This window comes from Stegodyphus dumicola, chromosome X2 (assembly GCF_044657685.1).
Source record: "Stegodyphus dumicola isolate Sdum_Otavi_A_Nest chromosome X2, ASM4465768v1".
Classification (NCBI taxonomy): domain Eukaryota; kingdom Metazoa; phylum Arthropoda; class Arachnida; order Araneae; family Eresidae; genus Stegodyphus; species Stegodyphus dumicola.
In genome coordinates, this window is record NC_140781.1 from 1335674 (window position 1) to 1359817 (window position 24144).

At 34.9% G+C, this 24144-nt stretch overlaps 1 protein-coding gene across 1 annotated transcript in view; it reads right to left on the bottom strand.

Moving 5' to 3' along the window:
- Positions 1 to 8228, bottom strand: part of LOC118199856 (uncharacterized) — a 95695-nt gene extending 87467 nt beyond the window's left edge. The window contains exons 1-2 of the mRNA XM_085809678.1: positions 7937 to 8228; positions 7748 to 7836 (exon numbers count right to left, since the gene is read on the bottom strand). Of these exons, the coding sequence (XP_085665804.1) occupies positions 7748 to 7836; positions 7937 to 8015 (168 nt within the window). The 5' untranslated portion in view covers positions 8016 to 8228. The remainder of the gene's footprint in view (positions 1 to 7747; positions 7837 to 7936) is intronic.
- Between the last annotated feature and the right edge of the window lie 15916 nt (positions 8229 to 24144).

Below are 24144 nucleotides of genomic sequence, written 5' to 3' on the forward strand. Positions count from 1 at the left end.
TTTTAATGCGTTTATCTGATAATAATAATAAGCTGAGATTGTGTGAAAAGAAGGATATTACAAGTTTAAATGGTGGTGCAAGAAATATGGTGAAAATGGACATTTTGTGAAAAGGAGTGTAAGGAAGGGTACGTGGTTTGCTGAAAGAAGTTTGAGTATAGGTGAAATTTTATTAATTTCTTATTACTTGTCGAATAGACTTCCAGTTGACTACTGGATTTAGGATTTAGAAATTAGCAGTAGTACTGCAGCGACGTAATGAAGATTCTGAAGAAGATTAGGTAAGTTAGTATTTTTAATCATTTGAGGATATTATTTTTATACATTGTTCTAAATGTAAGGAGTAAATAAATTAAAATGGTATTATTTGAAAATTGTTATTAGCAATGATTTAGTTTAAAGTAATTAGGATTGTAATCTAATTTTTATTAATTTAATGTATGTGCTTATTTATATTTTAAGTAGTGTTTTTTAATTTAATTATATTTTAATTTAATGATCGTGATTTTGTGAGTTATATGTTTGTAGTATTTTGGAATATGTTTGAGTAGTATACGTTGAGTATTTTCATGCATTTTCGTGAAATTTTTCTAATTTATGAGAAAAAAGCAGTGTACATGGATATAGTGAAGAGTGTGCGCAATGCCATTTTTGTGCAATTCTGGGATGTTTTTTTAAGTAAAAATAAGTCGATGTCTACATGGTTTAGTGATATTTTAATTAAATGATAGTTATTTTGTGAATTTTATGTTTGTAGGAATTTGGTATACGTTTTAGTTGAAGTAAACGTGCATGGAAATAATTGACACTAAGTATTTGTAATATTTGCGGTATTAATTCGTTGGTGATGTTTATAATATAATAGAAAATTTAGAGGTAAAAGTTTTTGGATATTTTATACGTGGAAATGTTAATATTTGGAAAGGGTATATACTTTTTCGCGATAAGGTAATTTCATATATGTTCTTTTTACCGGGTTTTAAGATTCAGAAAATTGTCATGCATTTTCGTGAAATTTTTCTAATTTATGAGAAAAATGCAGTGTACATGGATATAGTGAAGAGTGTGCGCAATGCCATTTTTGTGCAATTCTGGGATGTTTTTTTAAGTAAAAATAAGTCGATGTCTACATGGTTTAGTGATATTTTAATTAAATGATAGTTATTTTGTGAATTTTATGTTTGTAGGAATTTGGTATACGTTTTAGTTGAAGTAAACGTGCATGGAAATAATTGACACTAAGTATTTGTAATATTTGCGGTATTAATTCGTTGGTGATGTTTATAATATAATAGAAAATTTAGAGGTAAAAGTTTTTGGATATTTTATACGTGGAAATGTTAATATTTGGAAAGGGTATATACTTTTTCGCGATAAGGTAATTTCATATATGTTCTTTTTACCGGGTTTAAAGATTCAGAAAATTTTCATGCATTTTCGTAAAATTTTTCTAATTTATGAGAAAAAAGCAGTGTACATGGATATAGTGAAGAGTGTCTGAATGCCATTTTTGTGCAATTCTGGGATTTTTTTAACTAAAAATAAGTCGACGTGTACATGGTTTAGTGATATTTTAATTAAATGATAGTTATTTTGTGAATTTTATGTTTGTAGGAATTTGGTATACGTTTTAGTTGAAGTAAACGTGCATGAAAATAATTTAAATATTTGACACTAAGTATTTGTAATGTTTGTGGTATGAATTCGTTGGTGACGTTTATAATATAATAGATAATTTAGAGGTAAGAGTTTTTAGATATTTTATTTATTTTATACGTGGAAATGTTCATATTTGGAAAGGGTATATACTTTTTCGCAATAAGGAAATTTCATATATGTTCTTTTTACCGGGTTTAAAGATTCAGAAAATTGTCATGCATTTTCGTGAAATTTTTCTAATTTATGAGAAAAAAGCAGTGTACATGGATATAGTGAAGAGTGTCTGAATGCCATTTTTGTGCAATTCTGGGATTTTTTTAACTAAAAATAAGTCGACGTGTACATGGTTTAGTGATATTTTAATTAAATGTTAGTTATTTTGTGAATTTTATGTTTGTAGGAATTTGGTATACGTTTTAGTTGAAGTAAACGTGCATGGAAATAATTTAAATATTTGACACTAAGTATTTGTAATGTTTGTGGTATGAATTCGTTGGTGACGTTTATAATATAATAGATAATTTAGAGGTAAGAGTTTTTAGATATTTTATTTATTTTATACGTGGAAATGTTCATATTTGGAAAGGGTATATACTTTTTCGCAATAAGGAAATTTCATATATGTTCTTTTTACCGGGTTTAAAGATTCAGAAAATTGTCATGCATTTTCGTGAAATTTTTCTAATTTATGAGAAAAAAGCAGTGTACATGGATTTAGTGAAGAGTGTGCACAATTGCATTTTTGTGCAATTCTGGGATTTTTTTTAAGTAAAAATAAGTCGACATGTACATGGTCTATGTGTATATGTTATTGTGAAAAACGCGCAAGGAGTTTGCGATTGTGCACTTTTTCCCAATTTTGCAGTGAATGTTTGTCATGATAAAGCAGTTTTGTTAGATAAAATTTCTAGTATAAGTGTAATTTGGCTAGTAGATTGTTGTAAAAAGTGTTCAGTAAATAAAAAGAAACATGTCTTTACTTCGTGAAACAAAATGGCGGCGGAAAAAAAAAATAGAGGGTTGCTGTAGCAGAGTTGGTCGCCAAATTTTCGCCAAGAAATTGCCAAGTTACCATAATCCAAAGATCAACCAACTGCAGTAATTACACTGCACATATAAAAAAAACCCTCTATATGTATGGCATTTTCTATGTGGTTTCAGGGCGCGACCACTGCACCACTAGAGCATTGTGTCACAATGTTTACAATCCTCTAGAGGCTCGGTGGTCGCACCTTGAAACCACTGGCGTTTGTTTCTCAATGGCGTTCGCTTGCTTTTCAAATAGGAATGCTTATTTTTACTCGGATATAGATAAAGGGCTCTGAAACCAGAGTTATTTTATAACTAAACAATACATGCACCTGCCCAATAAAAAGGTCTTTCTTTTCCAAATACCTTTCTCTGACATCAACACACTTGCTCCCCAAGCTAGTATTGTGATTTTATAAATTATTTCCTGTTTATTCCTGTTTATTGTTCCTGTTTCCTTATGTGGTTTAAATTTTATGTAAATATACTTTGCTATAATTAAAAATAGAAATTGCGTAAAAGTTTTATTTAAATTAAAAATATTTTTTGAATATTTTGGGACGAAATACGAATAAAATAAGTATGAATGGGAAACGAACAATCCGTACAAAGCCAAAAAGACCAAGCCCCCCCCCATTAACATAAAAAACCACAAATTTCATGTGCTAGCTGAAAAGAAACTAAATAAAGCTGGACATATACCAGCGAAGTTTAAATCCAGGCAGTGTACATTTTGTAGCACAAGTTTCAAAGTCCTAGACGCACTGTGGTGTCACAGTGCGACCACCACCCACAGAATAATGGGCAAGAGTAGATTTTTTTTAAATTCATATATTATTTGTCTCTAGGATCATAATATTGAATTTCTAGAGTTTTTATTTAAAAAAATTATAAAAATAATATTGCGCACGTCAAATGGTTAATGATGCACCTCTGTGAATTCCAGACGCTTCGTGCTCAGTTAATTTTGCTAAATCTTTTTTCCAATTAATGAATCCTGTAGTATGGTGTAGCAGCCCCACCATGTTTCTGATAAATCTTGCAGAGTGTACTAAAAATTGCATTTTTCTTTTTAGAATATGTAAACCAAGATCTAAGTTTTTTATTATTTACTAATGTTCTGTATTACATGTCAAATGTCTACTATCACTAGACTAGAAGAGAAACACGCTAATGTGACAATCAAAATCGTAAAAAACAACCTTATATTTAGCGTAGGTATAATGAAACACCCAATCGATTTCGAGGGCAGCTAAAGGTCCCTCCTCATCAGGAGAAAGAAATACATAGAAAGAAGAAAATAGGAGGAGGAGTCACAGAAACACGTAGTGCTTATCAGCTCTGCACGTGGTTATAACTAGACTTTTTAATCAGAGTCAAACCGAAGGTGAGCCTATGTTGCCGACTGGCTGCAAAGAAATCTAAATGCCTTGCTTCATCTTTGAAGACATAATGATGGTGTCTTGTATATACTCGACAAATATTAATTTGAATTATTTCACTTCTCAAGGATGGCCCAAGGTTAATTTTTTGGGTTAGCTCTTAGAAAATAGTTACAATGCTTCTCCATTTCCCAGCAGACACTGTTATGGAAACAAGGCGACTCCTCCAACAAGCTAACAAGCTATTGTCCTATTTCTCATTTGAATACACCCCGGCCAGACAAGAAACGATAGAGGGACTTCAGACATTACTGATAGGATCAGTCTGATTCTATCAGTGACGCCTGGAGTCCCTCTATTTGCGCCTTTCTGATCTTATATTTATAACTATAACTGGCTGTACTTAACTTTATTTCAACTCAAGTTCATTTAAAAGGTTTCTTAGTATTTAATTATAAATCTTCTTAAAAGAGGTTTTCAAACTCGGCCTTAAAACTATTAACATTGTACTAAAATTAGAGAGCTGTTTTAGCGAACAACATACCAAATACGATCCAGCAGTTATACTTGAATTTGCCACCCACGAGAATTGCCGCCTGGGGCAAGAACCCCCGCTAGATCTGGGACTGGCTCCACTAAGCCCCGTTAACCCTCTAATGGCGGTACTGGAAGTTCGACCAGTCATATTATTAAGCTGATGGATCTTATTGCCTTCAGGGGATCTTTTTAGTTCCAGTAGGTATACAGGGAGTTTAATTTTCTGTCCTTAATGGGTTTTGGAGAACTGCTTGACTTTTTCTATTGGATATTTCCTGTATTTAAGGTCAGAAAGTATGGCAACTTCTTTGATAGTAGCGGAGACGTTCTTCATGATGACTCTAATCGGCTTCTCGAATTCAAACTGGTACAAATGGTAGGGGATCTTCTTTTCAAGCAACAGTTCGTTATCACACTGTAATCTTTCCGATTTCCCTTTCATTTGTGACTCATGGCATACTGTACAATTTAGAGTGAACATTTCGTCCAGCGTCATCCAATCAACATCTTCTTGTGAGAATACAATGGGTGGGGGCGGATTGTCAGCATTGGCTCCTCCTTCGGGGTTTTCCTCGCAATTTTCCTAAGTACTTGAAAATGGTTTTCTTAAGGTATCTCCATCGGAATCCGTTTTTCAGGAATTTCAGAGCAGTCTTTTTGGGCGTAGTCCAATCATTTTCATTATTAGGAATGGTAGGTACTTTTACCGTTCGTTGCTTCTTACTGAGGAGTTTGGATGTTTTCATTGCATGTTCTATTGAAATTCCACTCTGATCTTCCGGGGTTTTGGCTTCCTTTAATCGTTGTTCAAATTCCAAGTGATGCGTCAAAAATGTTTTCCTAACATGTAATCTTGCATCTCAGCAATGTCCCTTCACCCTCAGCACTAACAAGACTTCTCTATTCGCAGTTTCTTTCTCTGAGGTAGTTACTTCACAGAACAGAGATTCAAATATGGTGAATATCCTCCACTCCCAACCAAAAAAAAATATTAAAGGACAGAAAAAATGGCGGTACAACTCTGATATATGCCCTAATTTCACCAAATGTAGCGATATGTGTTCTGCGCTGGTTTTTGGCACGATTGCGTGCTGTATGGCAACCCTGTTGACGTTGAAAAATCTTTCGCTGGAATTCGTTGGTTCCCGTCATGTTTTGTGTCTGAGAAGCTAGGGGGGGGGGAAAGATTTAATGGTGAAAATTGTTGAATTGAAGTTCGGCATAAGGAAATATCATCGTGGCCTTCCTGTTGAGGGGCAGTGGGTATTTGGAGGTGTGGAAAGAAGGTATGGGAGATTATTTTTAGTGGCTGTGCATGATAGAAGTACGGATTTGTGATTATTTGTTATTTTATTTATTTGTTAACCATACTATGAATTTTCTGTATAGTGCGTCTGGCTGTCATATAAATACAATGGTGATTACGTGGCGGTATGTTAAAGGCGGTATGAAATTGGTATTTCTGTTGTTCGAAAAAGCATTAACGGTAAGTGCATTTTATTTTATTCTTGTTCTTATTTTGTAGAATGTTATGTTCATTGTTTTTTTAGTAAGAATTTCTGTCATTATTGTTGTTTTTTTGAATTGTTTTAAATTTATTTTAGTTATTTTGTTGATTAGTGCGTACCGTCTAAATTGTGCAATTCGTAGATGTTTTTTAAAGTTGAAACAGAACACTGTGTACATGGTATTCTTTGAAATTAATTGTCGTTATGTTAATTTATTAAAGCGAGGTGTGCGTAGTTCGTAAATTCGTTCGTTGCCTAGATGGTGCCATCCGTAGATGTTTTTTTAAGTTAAAACATATCGCTGTGTACACGTCAAATAATTTTGGTTAGAAACTTCACGGTTTTGCTATCTAAATTTTTTGCTTTTGTTTCTGATTTTTAGCTTAAATTGTGTGTTCAAAACGTGGTTTTTGCATTCTTGAAAACCGTGTTTTTGGAGACATTTTAGGCTTAAAGTTCAAAATGTAGACAAAAAATTTAGATAGCAATATGGCAGTGGGGAGTTTCTCGCCAAAAAATAGTTCAAAAATGGCAAACCATCTACATAATTAAAACAGGAACCAAATATCACAAATAAATTTTTGGCATTAATACTACATCTGTACCAAAATTTTCTATGGTACCATGACACTAGATAAGAAAAGGCGCCATTCTTACATATTTTGTAATATTGGAAACAGGAAAGGAAATTAAATATTGCTTTTATTACTCGTAGCTATATGGGATCAAAATATACCCATGAAGATGTAATGGTCATTTGCAAGAAAACTGCCAGAATGTTTGCAACTATTTTTAATAAATTTGAAGCAAGTGTGAAAAAATGAAAACTAAAACACAATCTTCACAATATACTATGCATAAGATATTTACTACATTGACAAGACATCATTAAGCTTTGAATACGAGATAAGTCACAGAAATAAGAAACAGCATGGTAAAGAAATAATAAAACACACCTGGCATTTCTACTTGCCTTCACTATATATGGTACAAATAAAAGAAGTTACCGTTGTTAAGGGCAGTAAGAATGTTAGTCTTTGATTAAAATAAAAAGAAGAAAAAACACAGAAGCAAGAAAGCAACAATGCTAATACCCAAGAAATGTGAAATCCTCAGCATGATAACTACTATAATATAACACTTAATACGATAAATAATATAACACAATACTTGGCATGTTAAATACCATAATTCATTATAATAATCCCAAAATTTTGTTTTGAGGCATTTTCAAGCTCAAGAAAGAAATTAAATTGCATTTCAATCTTTTTGTACCAATTTGCTAGTTTTCTGAAGATTAACTTAATTTTATAGTTTAGACTGATTTAATTTGCTTTTGGCATCTGTTCATGTAATTATTTTCCCATACAAAATATAGCATTTAAAAAATTGCAAAAATGCAAAGAATTCTGAATTTTCCTTTTCTAAATAACACATGTATGCACACGCAGTACCCTCCAAGATTAATTCTCCTTCCAATGAACCTCTCATTGGAGATGCAATAATCTGAATTTGACTAAAAAGGAGATTCTTCAGCGTACTGTTAATGAATACTGCGATTCCGCAATAATTTAAAATTCCTACTTTTTAATATATATCATATTTTTACATAGTACTTAAAGTACAACTTACTAAAGCTGTGTATCCAGAAGAATCACAAAGAGATGGATCAACACCTTCATAAAGAAAATGCTTTAATCTTTCAACATCCCCATCCAAAGCTGAAAGATTGATGAATACATGATAACCTTTTATATTTTTAACCAAAAATTAAAGATTATAAAATTTTGATTTTTAAGTACTCTAATAGTGATACTATACCTGCACTCCAGATTCCCTTCTCAAAAGCCATTTCATCTGAAGAATGCTGCTGCCATGAACCCGCGCGTTTCTCCGACATGGTATTGTGTTTAAAATTAAGCAATTACACAAAACTAATTATACAAATTTCAGATGTTAAAAAAATGACTGCAGCACAAGACTCACTTCGTGCTTCTTAAGCAAATAAGTATAAGAATTTAAACATCGCTCAAAATATTGTATATTTGGTGCGCCTGAATTTTAATTCTTAAGGCCCGTGTCTACACGTAGCGATTTCCTCGCTCGTATTTTTACTTCCTCCCTAGGAAACGCAACTAGCCACTAAATTTGGCGATTTATCAGGTCTTGGCGAAATATTGTGGCTGACGCATGCGCAGAAATGGACGAACTATCGATGATATGTTCGTATTTTCTAGCGTGATACTTGATCGCCGATATTTCGTAATGGCGGCTTATATGTAATTGTGCGTGTGTCAAATATAATTACTGAAGCAGCAAACTTCATATGTGATTAGTGGGGGGGGTATTAAATACAGAAAAATGGCGGTTCATTTTTCAACAGAGTGTACTTATGGTGCTTTTTTTTATGGCTTGACTATGATGTCGAGCTATTGGCAGTTACTAGCACTGCATATGGTTAGCGTGGTCGCATTATAATAAAGATATATATTAAGTATATACGGGGGGGGGAATCTCCTTCAGCTGAGCATGAGCTTATATGATATGATAGCAATGTAGGAAGAAGTGCTTTTTTGTCGCCTTATGGAATGCTCATGTCTCAGCACCTGTGTCATTGCATCTTTCCTGAACATTTTTGGGATTTAGTAAACCATGATATTTAATAATGATTATATTTGGATGAAAGTGAACAATAAAATAATAATAATTTTTTTCTAATTTAATAATGACGATTCTTAGTTTACCCTATATAGTTCAGTATTAATAACTCTGTAACTATAACATGTATATATTTACCTATTAAATAATTCTGTTAAGATATGTATTGTTTCTTATAAAATATCAAGTGGATGTATAAAAGTTAATAATTTATTCCTTTTAACAGCTTTTATTTAACTCATTTTATCTTCCTTTGCTTCTGTTGTCTAGTTTGTAACATATACAAACAGTTACTAAATGAGATATATTTTCCTTTATACACTGACTACCAATAAGTATTTGGACACCTGTGATAGAAAAGAAAAACTAACTTTATTCAAAATCAATAGCTGGTAGAGCCTCCACGAGAGGTAATTACAGCGTAGACCCTCCGGGGCATACTTTCCACAAGTCTTTGTATGACAGCTAGTGGTATTTTCTTCCACTCGGCTTGGAGAAGACATAGAAGTTCCTTCACCGATTTTGCACGGGTAGTGCACCCCTGAATTCGGCAATGCAACTCGTCCCAGAGGTTCTCGATAGGGTTCAGGTCTGGACTCTGGACAGGCCAGTCCATTCGATGAACTCCATTGGCACCATACCAAGCCTTGGTTAACATCGAAACATAACTGGCATTATCGTCCTGAAAGTAACAGGGGTCCAACCCGTAAAACTGCCACAACGTAGTAAGCACATTGTCCTCCAAAATAGCGCAGTAGGCATTGGAGTTGAGCTTACCACGAATGGGGACCAAGGGTCCCTGCCCATACCAGGAGAAACATCCCCAGACCATAATTCCACCTCCGCCGAACTTGACTGTTGGCACAATGCATTCTGGCAGGAGACGTTCTCCAGGTAGACGCCAGACCCAGACCCTGCCATCCGAACGGTAAAGGGTGAACCTTGATTCGTCATTCCAAAGAACCCGTTTCCACTGATCTACGGTCCAATTTCGATGTGCTTTGCACCACATTAACCGAGCAGCGCGGTTGGACTTAGTGATCAAAGGCTTATGGGCAGCAGCACGACCATTAAAACCAAGCAGATGTGCTTCCTTACGGATGGTATTCATTGAAACAATACTCCGGATGCCTGTTGAAACTCCTCGCGGATGAGGGCCTTCGGTTGGGTGTGGGTCTTCCGAATTTCTCTGGACAGAACTCGTCGGTCTCTATCTCCCAGTTTCCTTGGTCTGCCGACTCGGGGCACATTCCGACAATCACGTCTCACCTTCCACCTCTTAATCACATAGGCCACTGTCGATTTTGGGTAGTTCAGATCGCTAGATATGTCCTTTAAGGATCGGCCACATTTGTGATACCCGATAATTATACTTTTCTAGAAATCAGAGAGCTCCGAACTGCGAGGCATCTTGCATGCGACTAAAGCCGATGCTGTTTCCTACACGATATATAACGGCGGAGTCCGAGACGTACCTTAGGACCGCAGATATCGTCATTTGCTTAGGTGTCCAAATACTTATTGGTAGTCAGTGTATATATATACAGTGGCTCCGAAAAGTGTTAGTACACTTATAATTTTTATTGAAATAGGGCTCTATCCATTAATTAAAAGTAAACTTTCTGAATGAGATTTTAATAATAAGATCTATAATCTATTCGTAACAAAATTACATGAAATATTTTTAAAGGTAGCGAAACTTTATTTTTAAGAAATTAATAATCAAAAAATGACAAACATTTTATCTCACAAAAGTCTTCGTACACTGAAATACTTTTAGTAAAATCAAAATTGGAATTATCGTTCACCGCTTTTCTTTAATTTTTGCATTGTGATGGCATTTATAAAACCATTTGCTTTAATTTTTTATTGTTTACTTCATAATATTCTATTTATTATTGAAAAATGGGTCGCAGTCGTAAAGAAATTACAGACAGCATTTGAAAATTGATAATTTTTCACGATTGTAGTGGTAAATCAATTCGAAATATCGCTAAATTAGTTCATTTATCCCATTCTACAGTGCAGTATGTGATAAAATGCTTTAAAGAAGAAAATTGGATTGAAAACAAGGTAAGAAAATGTCGACCGAGAAAGTTAACTGAATGTGATGAGAGATTTCTTATTAGAAAATTTGCGAACAACCCACGTTTGAGTGCTGTAAAAGTTTCTGCAGAATTTAATGCAAAGTTTCCTACTTCAATTTCACCTGAAACTGTTCGACGAGTTCTCAGAGAAGCTGGATTACATGGGCGTTCTGCCCGTAAAAAGGTTTTTGTTAGTGAGAAAAACAGTTTTTTGTTAGTGAGAATCGAAAAATCAATGATAAATACACCCGAAACGTACTGGAATAAGGCCCTATTTACTGATGAAAGGAAATTTAATATTTTTGGTTCTGGTGGTTGAATAACTATATGGAGAGGAAAAAATGAGGAACTTCATTTTAATAACTTAATTGAAACATTAAAGCATGGCGGTGGAGGTGTTCTTGTGGGGGGGGTGCATGGCAGCATCAAGACTATCTAATTTGGTATTTCTTGATGGCATTATGAATCATTCTCTTTATTTAAATATTTTAAGAGACAATTTAAAATTATTAGCCCAAAATTTGGGTATTGGAAACAACTTTATTTTTAATCCTGATAACGATCCTAAGCTCAACGTTCGCCTGTGGTGTCTCTATAATTGTCCACAGGTTTTGAGAACATCAACTCAGTCGCCAGATTTAAACCCCATAGAACAAATTTGGAAAGAACTGGAGGTTAGAGTACGGAAGCACGACATCAAAACGAAAAGCGTTTCAAAACAGTCATGATGGAAGAATAAATGAACATTGATACAGAAGTTACAAAAAAAAAACTAGTAAAATCTATTCCCAGACGTTAAATGCTGTTGTGGATGCTAAAGGATATCCTACTAAATATTAATTTAATGAAAAATGAAAATGTTTACTATCAAGATTTTTGTGAAATAATATGTTTGTCATTTTTTGAATATTAATTACTTTGTAGGGTTTATATTTATTTTAACTAACATTTATTTTAAGCTATCTTTCCTGTCAAGCCTTTACCTTCCCCTAGAATTGCCAATGCCAGAGTATGTAAATTGTAGTAGAACGCGCAGTATATTCAAATTTTAGTAGAAGTAAATTGAGTTTAAATAGAAGGGAAACGAGAACTAGACCGTCAATCTCGAACGCCTGCTATTGTTAGCTTGGCGAGTTCAATATACGCAGGTAAGAGGAATAGAAAGGAAATGTTCCGGAATGGTTTCCAAAGGAAATAATTAGATCCTGGAATAGCTTTCAGTGGGTACTAGGGAAAAAAGGGATGTGCTCGCTGACTTATTCCCGAACCGTGGAAGGAGTTTCACTGCTTATTTTTATGCTCCATGTTTTATTGAACATTTTGTTTAAGGAAAGATTAATTTTTATCAATTTATGAAACAAAAATATATATATATTTCGTAGAGAAATACGTGTTTGCAATGTAAAATTGTATGCTTCTTTAAAATTTGCTTAAAGGCATAACGTTTTGGCGAAATTACATAATTTTGTTTATAGCAACGAAATTTAATATTTATTAGAACTCTTATTACGGTAAAGTAACAGAGTATTACATGAAGTTACAATACGTAACTGTAAAGTTTTTATTTACTTAAGGTATTGTAGAAAATTGTAACTGTAAATAAAGGGCAGACAATCAATAAGAATAATAAATAATACACTTACTAATGAAACGCTAGCTACCCTCACAAAGCAGGAGCTCGTTCATAGTAAGCACTCAATCCCGAAATGACTGAAATTCCCTATACTCAAAATCCCTTTTCCTTTCTCCTCTTAGCTCATCCCTACTTTCACGTACCATACCTACAAATCTTGGACTCTTCCAGCAAACAATAGAAGTCGTTCTGGGATTGAGCGCCTACTGAAACGAGATTGTATGTGTGCTTCTTGAATCGCAAGCGTGAAGGTTGCTAGGTAGAAATTTAAGAACCGCGCGTTTCGGCCTGTGTGCCTATTTCGGCAGTTCGTTGAATCTTCAACTGCTTAATCAGTAAGCTTGCTGAATCTCAGCTGTATCTTAGAACGCGGTTAAGTTAGTTACGATTTTAGAGCCTCGTAGGTAGTGATCTCGTTATTTATTCATCCTGTCATTTATTTTTAGTTTCACATTTCTGTTTTGTTAAACCGCCGGGTTGGCGTAGTTTGTGAGCGTCAAGTGAACGCAGCGGTTATTTCTAAAGTGGAATAAAAAGGGATTTAAACCCTTCTTACGAGTTTGTGTAATTTACAGTTCATAGCAGTCACTACCATAGTTGCTGACAAGTTGGGGCCTCGCAACACTACAACTTAAAAATAAAGTTTCGCTATATTTTTGAAATGTTTCATGTAATTTGTTACGAATAGATTATAGATCTTATTATTAAAATCTCATTCAAAAAGTTTACTTTTAATTAATTAATAGAGCCTTATTTCAATGAGTGTACGAACACTTTTGGGAGCCACTGTATATGGGGCCATATCATGAAAGACATTATATTCAAAATATGTATTTAAGTTTTAAAGAAAAATTCAATCTGAGAAATATTTTATCATGTAAGAAATGTTAATCAGAAGTAACACAGTTAGGTAATATATTTTGAAAGATCATGTTAAGTAATTACATTATAAGTGTTAGGTTTATTTTAGATTTTAACATATACTCGTACTTGAGTAATTGATTATTGCTATGACTTTAATAAAAGATTTAAATAAATTATAAATATATCTTTTCTTACTTTGACATAAGTAATTATCATTTCTGTAAATTTTTCTTCATTAAGAAACTCTTAGTTTTCAAACTTTAAAAAATTCTATAATTTATAATTTAATAACTTGCCCTAATAAGACATAAAAGTATATTTTATAACTCATAATGATAGTGTTCCATTTAAAAACTGTTATTAGAAATGTAGGTACTTTTTCTGCTATATGGGCACTGCAAAAGCAGTGTTAAAATATGTGATAACTTGCTGAAGATAGCAACAATGTGATCAGCTAAGTCATCTTCGTTTTATGAGTGAACTGAGCCAAATATTCATGTGTTATTTATTTGTTTATTACACTTTCTTATTAAATAAATATAATTTACATGTCGTACAGCATGGGTTGTGCATTTTTCCAATACTAACCATAGTCTTTGTGCATTGGCCTGCAATATATAAAGCATTTGTAATGAAATTTAGAAATTGTTCCTTTTGATGTCATTTCAAAACAGAAGATGTATTTTATTTCCCAGTCCTCTATGAAAGCATGCAGAACCTATTTATCGGGCCTTGTTTGACATTCTCATTCTGAGCATATGCCACAGAAATTTAAAAAATTATGCACGATGTTCCACCGATTTAATTTAATTTCTGCTGGACTTGTTTTTGGCTATGCTAAGCAGCATTTCCTAAACAACAAGATGTTGTTCAGACCATGAACATCCTTGAAAAAGAAACTGTCACTGCAATTTTTTATATCATGTATAGCATGGCTTTATACTAACTGCTGTTAGAGATATAGTACAAAGTCAAAGATCTAGAATATTCATGACATTGGCAATTTCAGATTTGGGATTTTGCTGCATATTAGATCTTAAGTTTATATCCAGTAAGTTATTAATTATAAAATTAAAAATATGAAATGGTGATTTATGAAATAACAAAGTATGTATGACCTAAAGGGAATCAAAATGTACAAAAAAGAAAAGCTCAATATTTATTTGTTTGCTTTATTAAGCATTTATTTCAATGTAACTTGTTTAATTTTTTGTGAAAACACTTTAATTCTATAGATAGAAATTCTTGTTCAATAGCTAAGTTGCCTGGGATTTACACACACACACACGCGCACAAAAAAAAAAAAAAAAAAAAAAAAAAAAAGAGGAGGAAGCAGTGAAATTACTACAGAGAAAAGGGATTCCTCATAGCTGAAAATTTTATAAAAATAATCCTGAAATGATGTGTTTTTCTAATTACGATACACCAAAATAACGTTTCAATCTTAGATCTTGCTCAGAAAAAGTCTCAGATCTCGGACTTGGTTTAAAGGATCGCATCTAAATTTCCTAGGAGCTGTAAAATTTATGTACAATTGGTACCATGGACTGACCTTAGTTGAGTTTTGTAATATGCAATACAGTTGTTGATTGGAACAATTATATGCAGAAATGTTTTTAACCATTTTATATCTAGGTATGTCTCATGCTTGTTTCTGAAGTCTGTTAATAAATGTTATTTTCAAAATCGTAAAAACAACCTTGTATTTAGCGTAAGTATATTGAAACACTCAATCTATTTCGAGGGCAGCTAAAGGTCCCTCCTCATCAGGAGAAAGAAATACCTAGAAAGAAGAAAAATAAAGGGGGGAAGGAATCTCAGAAACACGTGGTCCTTATCAGCACTGCACGTGGTTAAAACAGGAATTTTAATCAGAGTTACACTGGCCGCCTACTTTTACTGAGTCAGGCTATCTGATCAAACAAAGGACAAGAAAATTAGCGAAGTTAAAAATAGGGAGCGAGGGGCAACTGCACCTTCACGCTCAAAATCTGAACTTCGAATAATGAAAAGCAACCACTGAACGGATTTTTATACCCTCTGGTAGTACCAAACGTGAGGAGGTAACGCCATCTATCGGCAAAAATAGTAACTGAATTAAGATAGTAGAATTTTAAAGGCATTAGGAAGGACAGGATTGGACTTAAAATCATTAACTAAACATGCTAAATCTTTGTGAATATGAAAAGCCTCAAGAAAATCCAATTCATCTATGGAAGAAGCCTTTTGGATAATTTTGATCGATGTGGAAATGAGAGAAGTGGCTTCTGAAGAGTCAAAGGATGAAGAAATGAAGGAAGTAACTAACAAACTGTCTGAGAAAAGATCAAGAAATGATGGATGAAGCACCTAACGGGATTAATGAAAAAGAACAAAAACATGAAGAAATAAAAGACGAGAAAGAAGCTTTTGATTCTGAAGTTCCTGAAGTGAAAGTGAAAGTGAGACTGTTAAGTTTTTTCGAAACTGATAGTAAAGTTATGAAAACGCAGCAAGTGAAGAACAATCTGAAAGTTCATCTGATGCTGAGATTGAAGAAGTTGATGTACAGCTGAAGCAGTGTGCTCGAGTATTGCAAGAAAATTCACCCACCTCACAAACTATGTGTGCGTCTCATAGTGCTGATTGTGCTGACAAGGGCTTGATTCTAAACCTGGATACTTGTGTTTGTGAAGAATTGGGTTCCGTTCATGACTACATAGTGTAAATATCTGTTTCTTTAGTTATGTTATTTATTTATAACTTATGTTTGTTTCATTACGTTTTTTTTGTATCGAATTAGACTTCTGACCAAGGTATGTACTGCCCGGGACGTGCAGTCCTTGGGAGGGTGCACTGTTATGAAATGTACAGGCGCGGGGAGATGGCTTCCCCGCAAAACAGTTTTAGGGTTGCTACATTTGGCGAGAAATAGCCCATTTGGTGACATTTGGCGACAAAATTGGAGATATGCCATGGACGGATGGAGAAACTTCTGGAACGAATTCTTATCGGTTTAGCCCAGAATGTTCTCGAACACAAGCCGAAAGCTATATAAACTCTGCTGGTCCGCAGTCAGTTAGTGAGTGTGCCTCATCTAATTAGTCTGTGCGGAGACGATCGAGTTGACAGCCGGCCAGCGAGTGCCGAGTGCGTCGTCGAGTGCATTGAAAGAGTCTCTTCGTATATCGCGGTTAGTGCATCGTCGAGGGAGCGTGTTGAGCTCCATGAACGATTGAACCGCGAGAGTCGGGAGCTGTGCTCTGTGTGTCGTCGAGTGCATCGCGAGTTGTAGTGTGGAGAGTCTCGAGAGTACGTGGAATTCCGAGAACGACCAAGCAGAGTCCGGAGCTGTTTTCTGATGCTTTGCAGTGAAGCTGTCTCGACCGTTATAGCCTGATAGTGTGAAAGCTGTGTCGCGGAGTTTCAGGGTGTTTATAGTAGATCTTCGACGACTGTAAAAAGTGAATTTGGAGCTGAACTGATTAATATTGGTTAAATAAAGTGTGTTTCGATACTTCATCAAGTGTCGTCATTATTCACTCCTATTCCACACAAACCCCGAACGTAACGTAACGTCAAGAAAGGAAGAAAAAGTACTTAACAACTGGTGTCAGAAAAGGACAACTTAACAATATCTTTCCAATACACTCTTGTGTTTATTTTAAATCACTGAGAAATATATAAATTTCAGTTTTAAATTAATATGTTAATATTTGCAATACATTTCATCCAATAAGTAATGATTTCTACATTGTATTAGAAAAAGAAATTAATATTTTCTTTTCTGTATATTATTAAAATGAATGAATTTAAAGTTACGAACTTTTTCGTAATAAATCTGGTATTATTTTATTGTATATCTGAAAAGAATATGGTTTAAATATATAATATTTACATAGTTATTGAATTGAAGAACTAACATGTAGATCTAGGGATCTTCAACACATCTAGGGAAGATTTTTTAATATAGTTTTACATGTATTTAACTTTTAATGTGTATAAAATTTTGTTCTGAATAGTTTTCAAAAATATATTACACCCACACTAAATTTGAATAACTAATTTTTATCCTGTGAAACATACTCAGATTTTAATATGAATGAAACTGTGAAACTGCCAAGGTATTTTCATAGAAAGCTAATTTCAATTTAAGGCTTAGTGTAGTTTCTAATGTAGATGTGAGCCAGTTTCCTCAGAAAGTCCTTCACAAAGACATCCATCCTCTTAGGTTGATAGCCCTTATGTGCCATAATCAAATAAATTAAACCAAGCTTTAATAAACATATACTATTGTTTCTTCCTTTTTGTTACGGATCACGTTTTGTAAAGGTGTCAAGAATTTTGATAAATCAGCAGTGTAAACCATTTTAAAACATCTGGCAGTCCTAACAATGATGATTTACAGTTTACTTATGATGAGAAGAGCTACGAGAAAACTACCTTATTATAGTTTTTACCATGCAAATGTTAATAATTCATAATCACTCATAATTCTCTCATGGCAAGAAGAATTCTCAATATTACACATGTAAATGTATTTTTTTAATCTTAAAATTTTTAGTTTACTGAGAACTAAGGCTTCCTATATCATTTTTTCAAGAAAGACACATATTTTATCTCGCATTCGAATATGCAAAAATGGCCATTAAATAAAACTTCACATTAGTGAAAGCAGTGGTGCAGCTTGAAAATTTGCAAATGAAAGAAAAGCATATAAACAACTGGTTCAGTGGTTTCAAAATACTGTTTGTAACAGTGTAGCAATTTATTATTATTATTAAGATGAAAGAAGCACTACAAAAATGGGACTATTCACTGAAACAGTTATATGAGAGAGATGTATTCTCTGCATATAATCCAAAAACAAAATATGTGAATAGGTGGCCCTGAGAAAATTGTGAACAGAAGAAAATCTGTTTATACAGAAAAAAAAAAAAAAAAAAAACCAAAGCTTTATTTGACAAGTTATTCCAAACTGAGGAATTCTTTCTTGCTCAGTTTCTAAATAGAGAGTCATTCACAATCATGGCAAAAATTGTCGACCATTTACAAGAGGGAACGACAATTTATTCAAAGTTCTAGTGAGCATATGAAAGACAGGAACTGTAAAAAGCAGCTTACAGACATTTTTTACTGTGGACTATAAATTTCATTTTGTTGATCTAACAACAGCTGCTCATACATAAAATACAAAATGACTATAGAGCTCTAAGTAAGTGGTTGAATAAAAATTGAAGAGGCCCGTTTCATTGTCATCATGAATCTTACTCTGCAGTGTTCATGTGGTGAAAATCTTTGACACTTTGGAATACTTCTTATGCCATATTAAAAGAATTCGAGGAAACATGGCAGCCACAAAGTGCGCATAAGAAGTAAACTTGAACTTGACAATAGTTTTGATGCCAGCTTGACATTTAAAAAAATGGAAGCTGCAGTACTAAAGAAGTACCATAACATTTTTAAAACTAAGATTCCTTTTATATTTCAGTTGGTTTGTTTGCTATATCAGTATGTTTTGATTTTTATGTTCCCCAATTATGAATGTCTTTTTATTTCTTTTTTAAATTTAGAAGTGTATGTTTGCGTTAATTTCATAAAACTCTACATTATGTAGCAAGGACTTGAAAATTTATAGTACTTCATTATTTTTGATACGCCCGCACCGATCGAGAAAGTTTAGGTATAGGAAAAATCAAGTTTTGATTTTTTTTGGTAGTTTTATGATTTTAAACATTTTTTGTATTTTTTAATTTTATGTATTTTTTGGTAATTTTTTAAAAATTTTATAACACATAAATACGACACTAAAGCAAAAAGTGGACAGGAAAGATTTTACAGATTAATAGGCTCATTGGCATATGGCGCTAATCATAGCGAAGTAAAGATTAAATTTTCGCGACGAAATATCCAGGGCAGCGTGCATGATGTGATTAAATAGTGAACAGATTGATAAGAATGCAGAGGTGGCCACTTTTCAGTAATACTGGAGTAGGAGAATGGTAGAGCAATTACATGGCTAAGTACGTCCTTAATGGACCGGGCGCTGGAACTGAGAACGCGTGTCTACGCCTTTTAGCTGGAGGATAGATGCCGTATTCGCGTCCCATGATGGACCGAGGTCTTTTCTGCGAGCTGCAAATAGCAGAATCGTAGACCGGTAACTGTTGAAGCGCACGGTTATCAGTCTGTTCAATTTTGAGGAATAAATTTTGACTAAGTTTTTTAATAACACCGTCTATGGGTTAATGTTAAGATCCGAATGAATCACATCAGTACGGATATAACAGGCTGCATTAAGGACTAAACACAGGGTCTTACTTTGGAAGCCTTGAAATTTTTTTATGTGTGTTTTTGCAGCTGTACCCTAGATGGTGCAAGCATCCAAAAATATTGGTCGAATGATGGAAGTATGGAGAAGAGCTCTGTTTTTGATTGACAGAGGGCTCTTTCGGCCTAGAAGGGAGTAAAGTTTGGTTCTGACGGTCTTCGCTTTATTGAGTGTGTAATCAAAATGAAGACGCCAGATTAATTTGGAATCAAGTATCACTCCTAGATACTTATATGAATTTGACCAGGGGACATAGTCATCGAAGAACTTTATATTAATGGTAGGGTACAGGATTCGAGAGCGTGTCAATATCATGGCAGTACATTTAGCGACGTTAATTTTGATTTTCCAAGTAATGAGCCAGTGCTCAAGGCTATGGAGATAACTCTGAATATTATGAACTACAACATTCAAATGTTTGTGTTTCGTTAGGATGGCCGTGTCATCTGCATAGAGTACTAGAGTAACACTGGGTGATTTTGGAATGTCGTTGATAAAGATGTTGAATATAGTCGGTCCAAGTAGACCACCTTGAGCTACGCCACTTAGGATTGGACGGGGAGCCGAAATGACAGAATTAACTCGTACTGAGAAAGAACGATTAGTGAGATACGAGTTAATTATGTGAATAAGTTGAGCTGGAATACCAAGTCGCATGAGCTTGATAATAATACCCGTATGCCAAGTCCTATCAAATGCTTTGGCTATGTCAAGAAAAAGGGTGCCAATAAGCATTTTGCTACGAAAGCCTCCGTGAATGAACTCCACTGTCCTCAGAAGCTGGTCCGTTGTGCAGTGTTTTGCTCGGAAACCAAATTGCTCGTTAATAAGGACTTTTTGGGTCCGGAGAAAATCATTCAGGCGTTTAAGTAGCACAAATTCGTAAATCTTTGATAATGAAGATAGGAGGCTGATAGGTCTATAATTTTGAGGATTTGAATGGCACTGGCCAGGTTTCGGAATAGACACAATAAGTGCTCTCTTGCAGCTTTGAGGAAATATAATTTATGAGCATATAATTTATGAGCATTGCTAAGAAAAATAGATATCTGGTGGGTAGGTATTTAATCATGCAATTAGAAATAGAGTCCAATCTAGGCGCTTTCTTAGGATTTAATTTAGCGATATATTCGCTAACTTCGTGCATGGTTGTATATTGTATGTCTCTCTGATATGAAGAGTTTAGAAAACTTTCAACATCTACTTGGAAAGAATTTGTGGTATTAGCAAAAATCCCTTCATTATGTGGTGTTAATTGTGTTTGGAGACAGCAATTAATTCAGCTTTCTCCGTGTCTGTATGAGCCACCACTGCGTCCTTAGCTAAGGACGGAATGTGAGATTTGTATTTGCGAAGTCTGGCAGATGCATGCCAAAGACTGTTTGTTATCTGTGGTCGTTAGGGACTGAATGTGATTAGAGTATCGTGATTGATTGAACTGGTCACATGAAGCCTTGATCTCATTTTGGAGAACACGAAGTTGTAATTTTAAGTCAGGACTTCTAATTCTTTGCCAAAGCCTTCGTACTTTAATCTTTTCGCAAATTTTGAGTTTGATTTCAGCTGAAAGTTTATTAAAATTGGGGCGAAGGGTGGGTTTTGATAGTCCTTTAAAAGTATCTGCCTTGTCAATATCGTCACTGAATTTAATTTCGATTGAGGGAAAACTTTTACTGTTAAGTTTATATCGAAAATTGTCCCAATTTGTAGAGACGAGTGCCGGAGAATTTTGATTAAAAGAATTACAGTTAAGGTCGATGAGTACGGGGTTGTGATCTGAGGATAGACAACTTTCCACAGCTGTCACGTGATAGTCAAAAGGAATATTTCGAAAAAGAGCCAAATTAATATAAGAAGAAGTTTCCCGTACAACGTTTCGTGTGGGTGAATCCGGCGGTATAATTTTAAATTGGGCGCACTGAGCCCATTTTAGGAGGCCGCGACCAGCGGTTTTGGAAGTTTTACAACGCTAAGCCTGGTGGTGACAATTTAAATCACCAGCGATAATGATATTGGTTAATAAATTGAGCAGTTTGTTAAAATCCTCCACTGGAAATCTGTCTCTTGTTCTGGATAAAGGTGGAAGATAGGCAGAGATCAAAACTAAGGAGGGTGAATTTTGAATAAAAATTTCGATAATCGTCGCCTCGAGTCTGCTCAGACTCGGTGTGTCAATTCTACGATGGGGAATATGATTTTTAATAAAAACACATGTACCACCATGATAAACGGCACGAGGATCCGGTGCTTGTCTGGCATTTATATAAGTAAAATAATTTGCAAGCTTGAGAACTCTCCCTGGTTGGAGTCTGGTCTCTTGAACAGAGATAATGTCAAAGCCCTTCTCTTCGGCGTAATCACGAAATTCGTGATATTTACGCATAATGCCATTGCCATTCCAGGTACATAATTTTAGGTACTTCAAACCTTTGCAAGTATTGAATTTTAATGTGAGGGGGAATCAGAAAATTGTAGAATAGCATAGATCTCAAAAATATAGTATGCAGCGTTAGCACCAGAGGGAGCCACTCGTAGCTGAGGCAAGGCATTTTTGAATGCTAAGAGTAATTTACTCTGGTCAATGCCAGGCTGATTAGAGATTTGGATTATTGCCAAAAGGATTTCGGTGCAATTTTGAATCTGATTAGCTCCTTGGGGGACCGAATAATTTGGAATAGGGGGAAGCAACCTGTTGAGTGCCCGTTAAGATAATGGAGTATGAGACTCCGGGACGAACTTTACTGTCACTATTAAACTTTGCATCCAGACATGGGTTTGATTTAAGATTGTTGCTATTGTTGGGGGAAGGACCAACGGACTGAGTGGATTGAGTCGTGGGTTTATTTAGGTTTTTCTTGGCTCCAGGAAAGCGTGGACACGAACGCCAGTTCGCGGCATGAGAACCTAGGCAGTTCGCGCACTTCATCGGTTCGTCGAAAGGCTTGGTGCAGTCTTTGGCTTGGTGCGGACCAGCACATCGTACACAACGTTGTGGTAAAGTACAAACTTCAGAGCTCTGGAAAAATACCTGGTAGCGCCAGCACTGTGAAGGCCTTTCTTTCCTTTGAATCTTTCTATTTGGACGTCAGTGCCGAGAAGTTCCGTGATATTGAAGACTTCGTCAGCTTTTAGGCTGTGGTAAATCTGGACATAGAAGAGAGGCATTAGAACTTTAGTCTTCCATCGTTTGTGTTGAGTTATTTTGTGTATTTTAAACCCAGCAACTTCAATCGCAGTCTGAACAACACAACGTTGATGGGCGTTACAGAGGGTAGGCCCCGAACAACAATTTTTAAGGGACGTTCTGCTTTCAGAGTATGAGATTTAAATTCTATTTGATTCTTTGAAAGAAATCTAACAAGAGTTCTATAATCAGTTTCATTAGTAGTAGTTAATCTAAGAAAATCAATATCTTGCTGAGATTGAATAGTGGGGGCGTGTCTACGAAGCTGTTGTAAAAGAAAGTACCAATCAGCTCGTGGTTTGATAAATACAGAGGGAGGAGTGTGAACTTTAGGAGTTGCATTTGCGGCCGGCTGCGTAGAATTATTTTAAGTATTAGCTTCTGCAATTTCCAAGTTCTCAAATTTATTTGAGGTATCAGAAATTGAAATTGTAGGAAATTTTTAGCAACAAGATGCTTAGGTGGGAGGGCAAAGCCTTCCGAATCAGTAGCTCTAGGTCTTTTCTTATTATCCACTTCCAGTTTAGAATTACTAGCAGGGCTAGCACGTCTTTGGTTTCAGGCGGATAGTCTTTTTTTCTCAATCCTTTAAATATCAAATTCTTGTTCAAGGACTACGTTTCGAATTATACGCTTCATCGAGACCTCAAGATTAATACTGTAGATAAATTTCTAAACAAGATGAACTCAAACTTCTTCAACAAGGCTCTTAACTGTGAGCATCTGCAGCACTTTAAGTCCTTGACTATACCCCTCTTAGAGAAGATTGCAAACTCAGACCTTACGCGTCCCACCTCACCCGTGACTCAAATTTTCCGACATAATTCGCAGCATTTTCTGATTCCTGTACATAGTGTATATAATTTCATTTTGTATTTCCCACTATTATGTATTTTGTTGCCTATTACTTTATGTATCTGTACTTTCATATGTACCTATCAGATGATAGATACAATTACTTTATCATGTTATTTTGCATGTTTTTAACCGCCTATACATCACGAACAACACTCATCAGATTTCCACCTACGTTGAGCCTTTCCTGTTTTCAGCGCTCGTCATTGCTTCTTCTTCGTCCTGTGATGCCAGTCACCCCTCCCCCCATCTCCATCCTCCTGTAACTCGTCCGGACATTTCCAGGTTCTGCGCTCACGTTGGCATATTTGTCAAGAGCCGACGACGTCGCGTCTTTAACAGCGACCGTCCGGCATAAAAGATATTGATTGATTGAAGGATTCGATTCTTCAAGGCGTAGATTTGGATGGTGTTGGCGACTTGCGTTAGAGAAGTGGC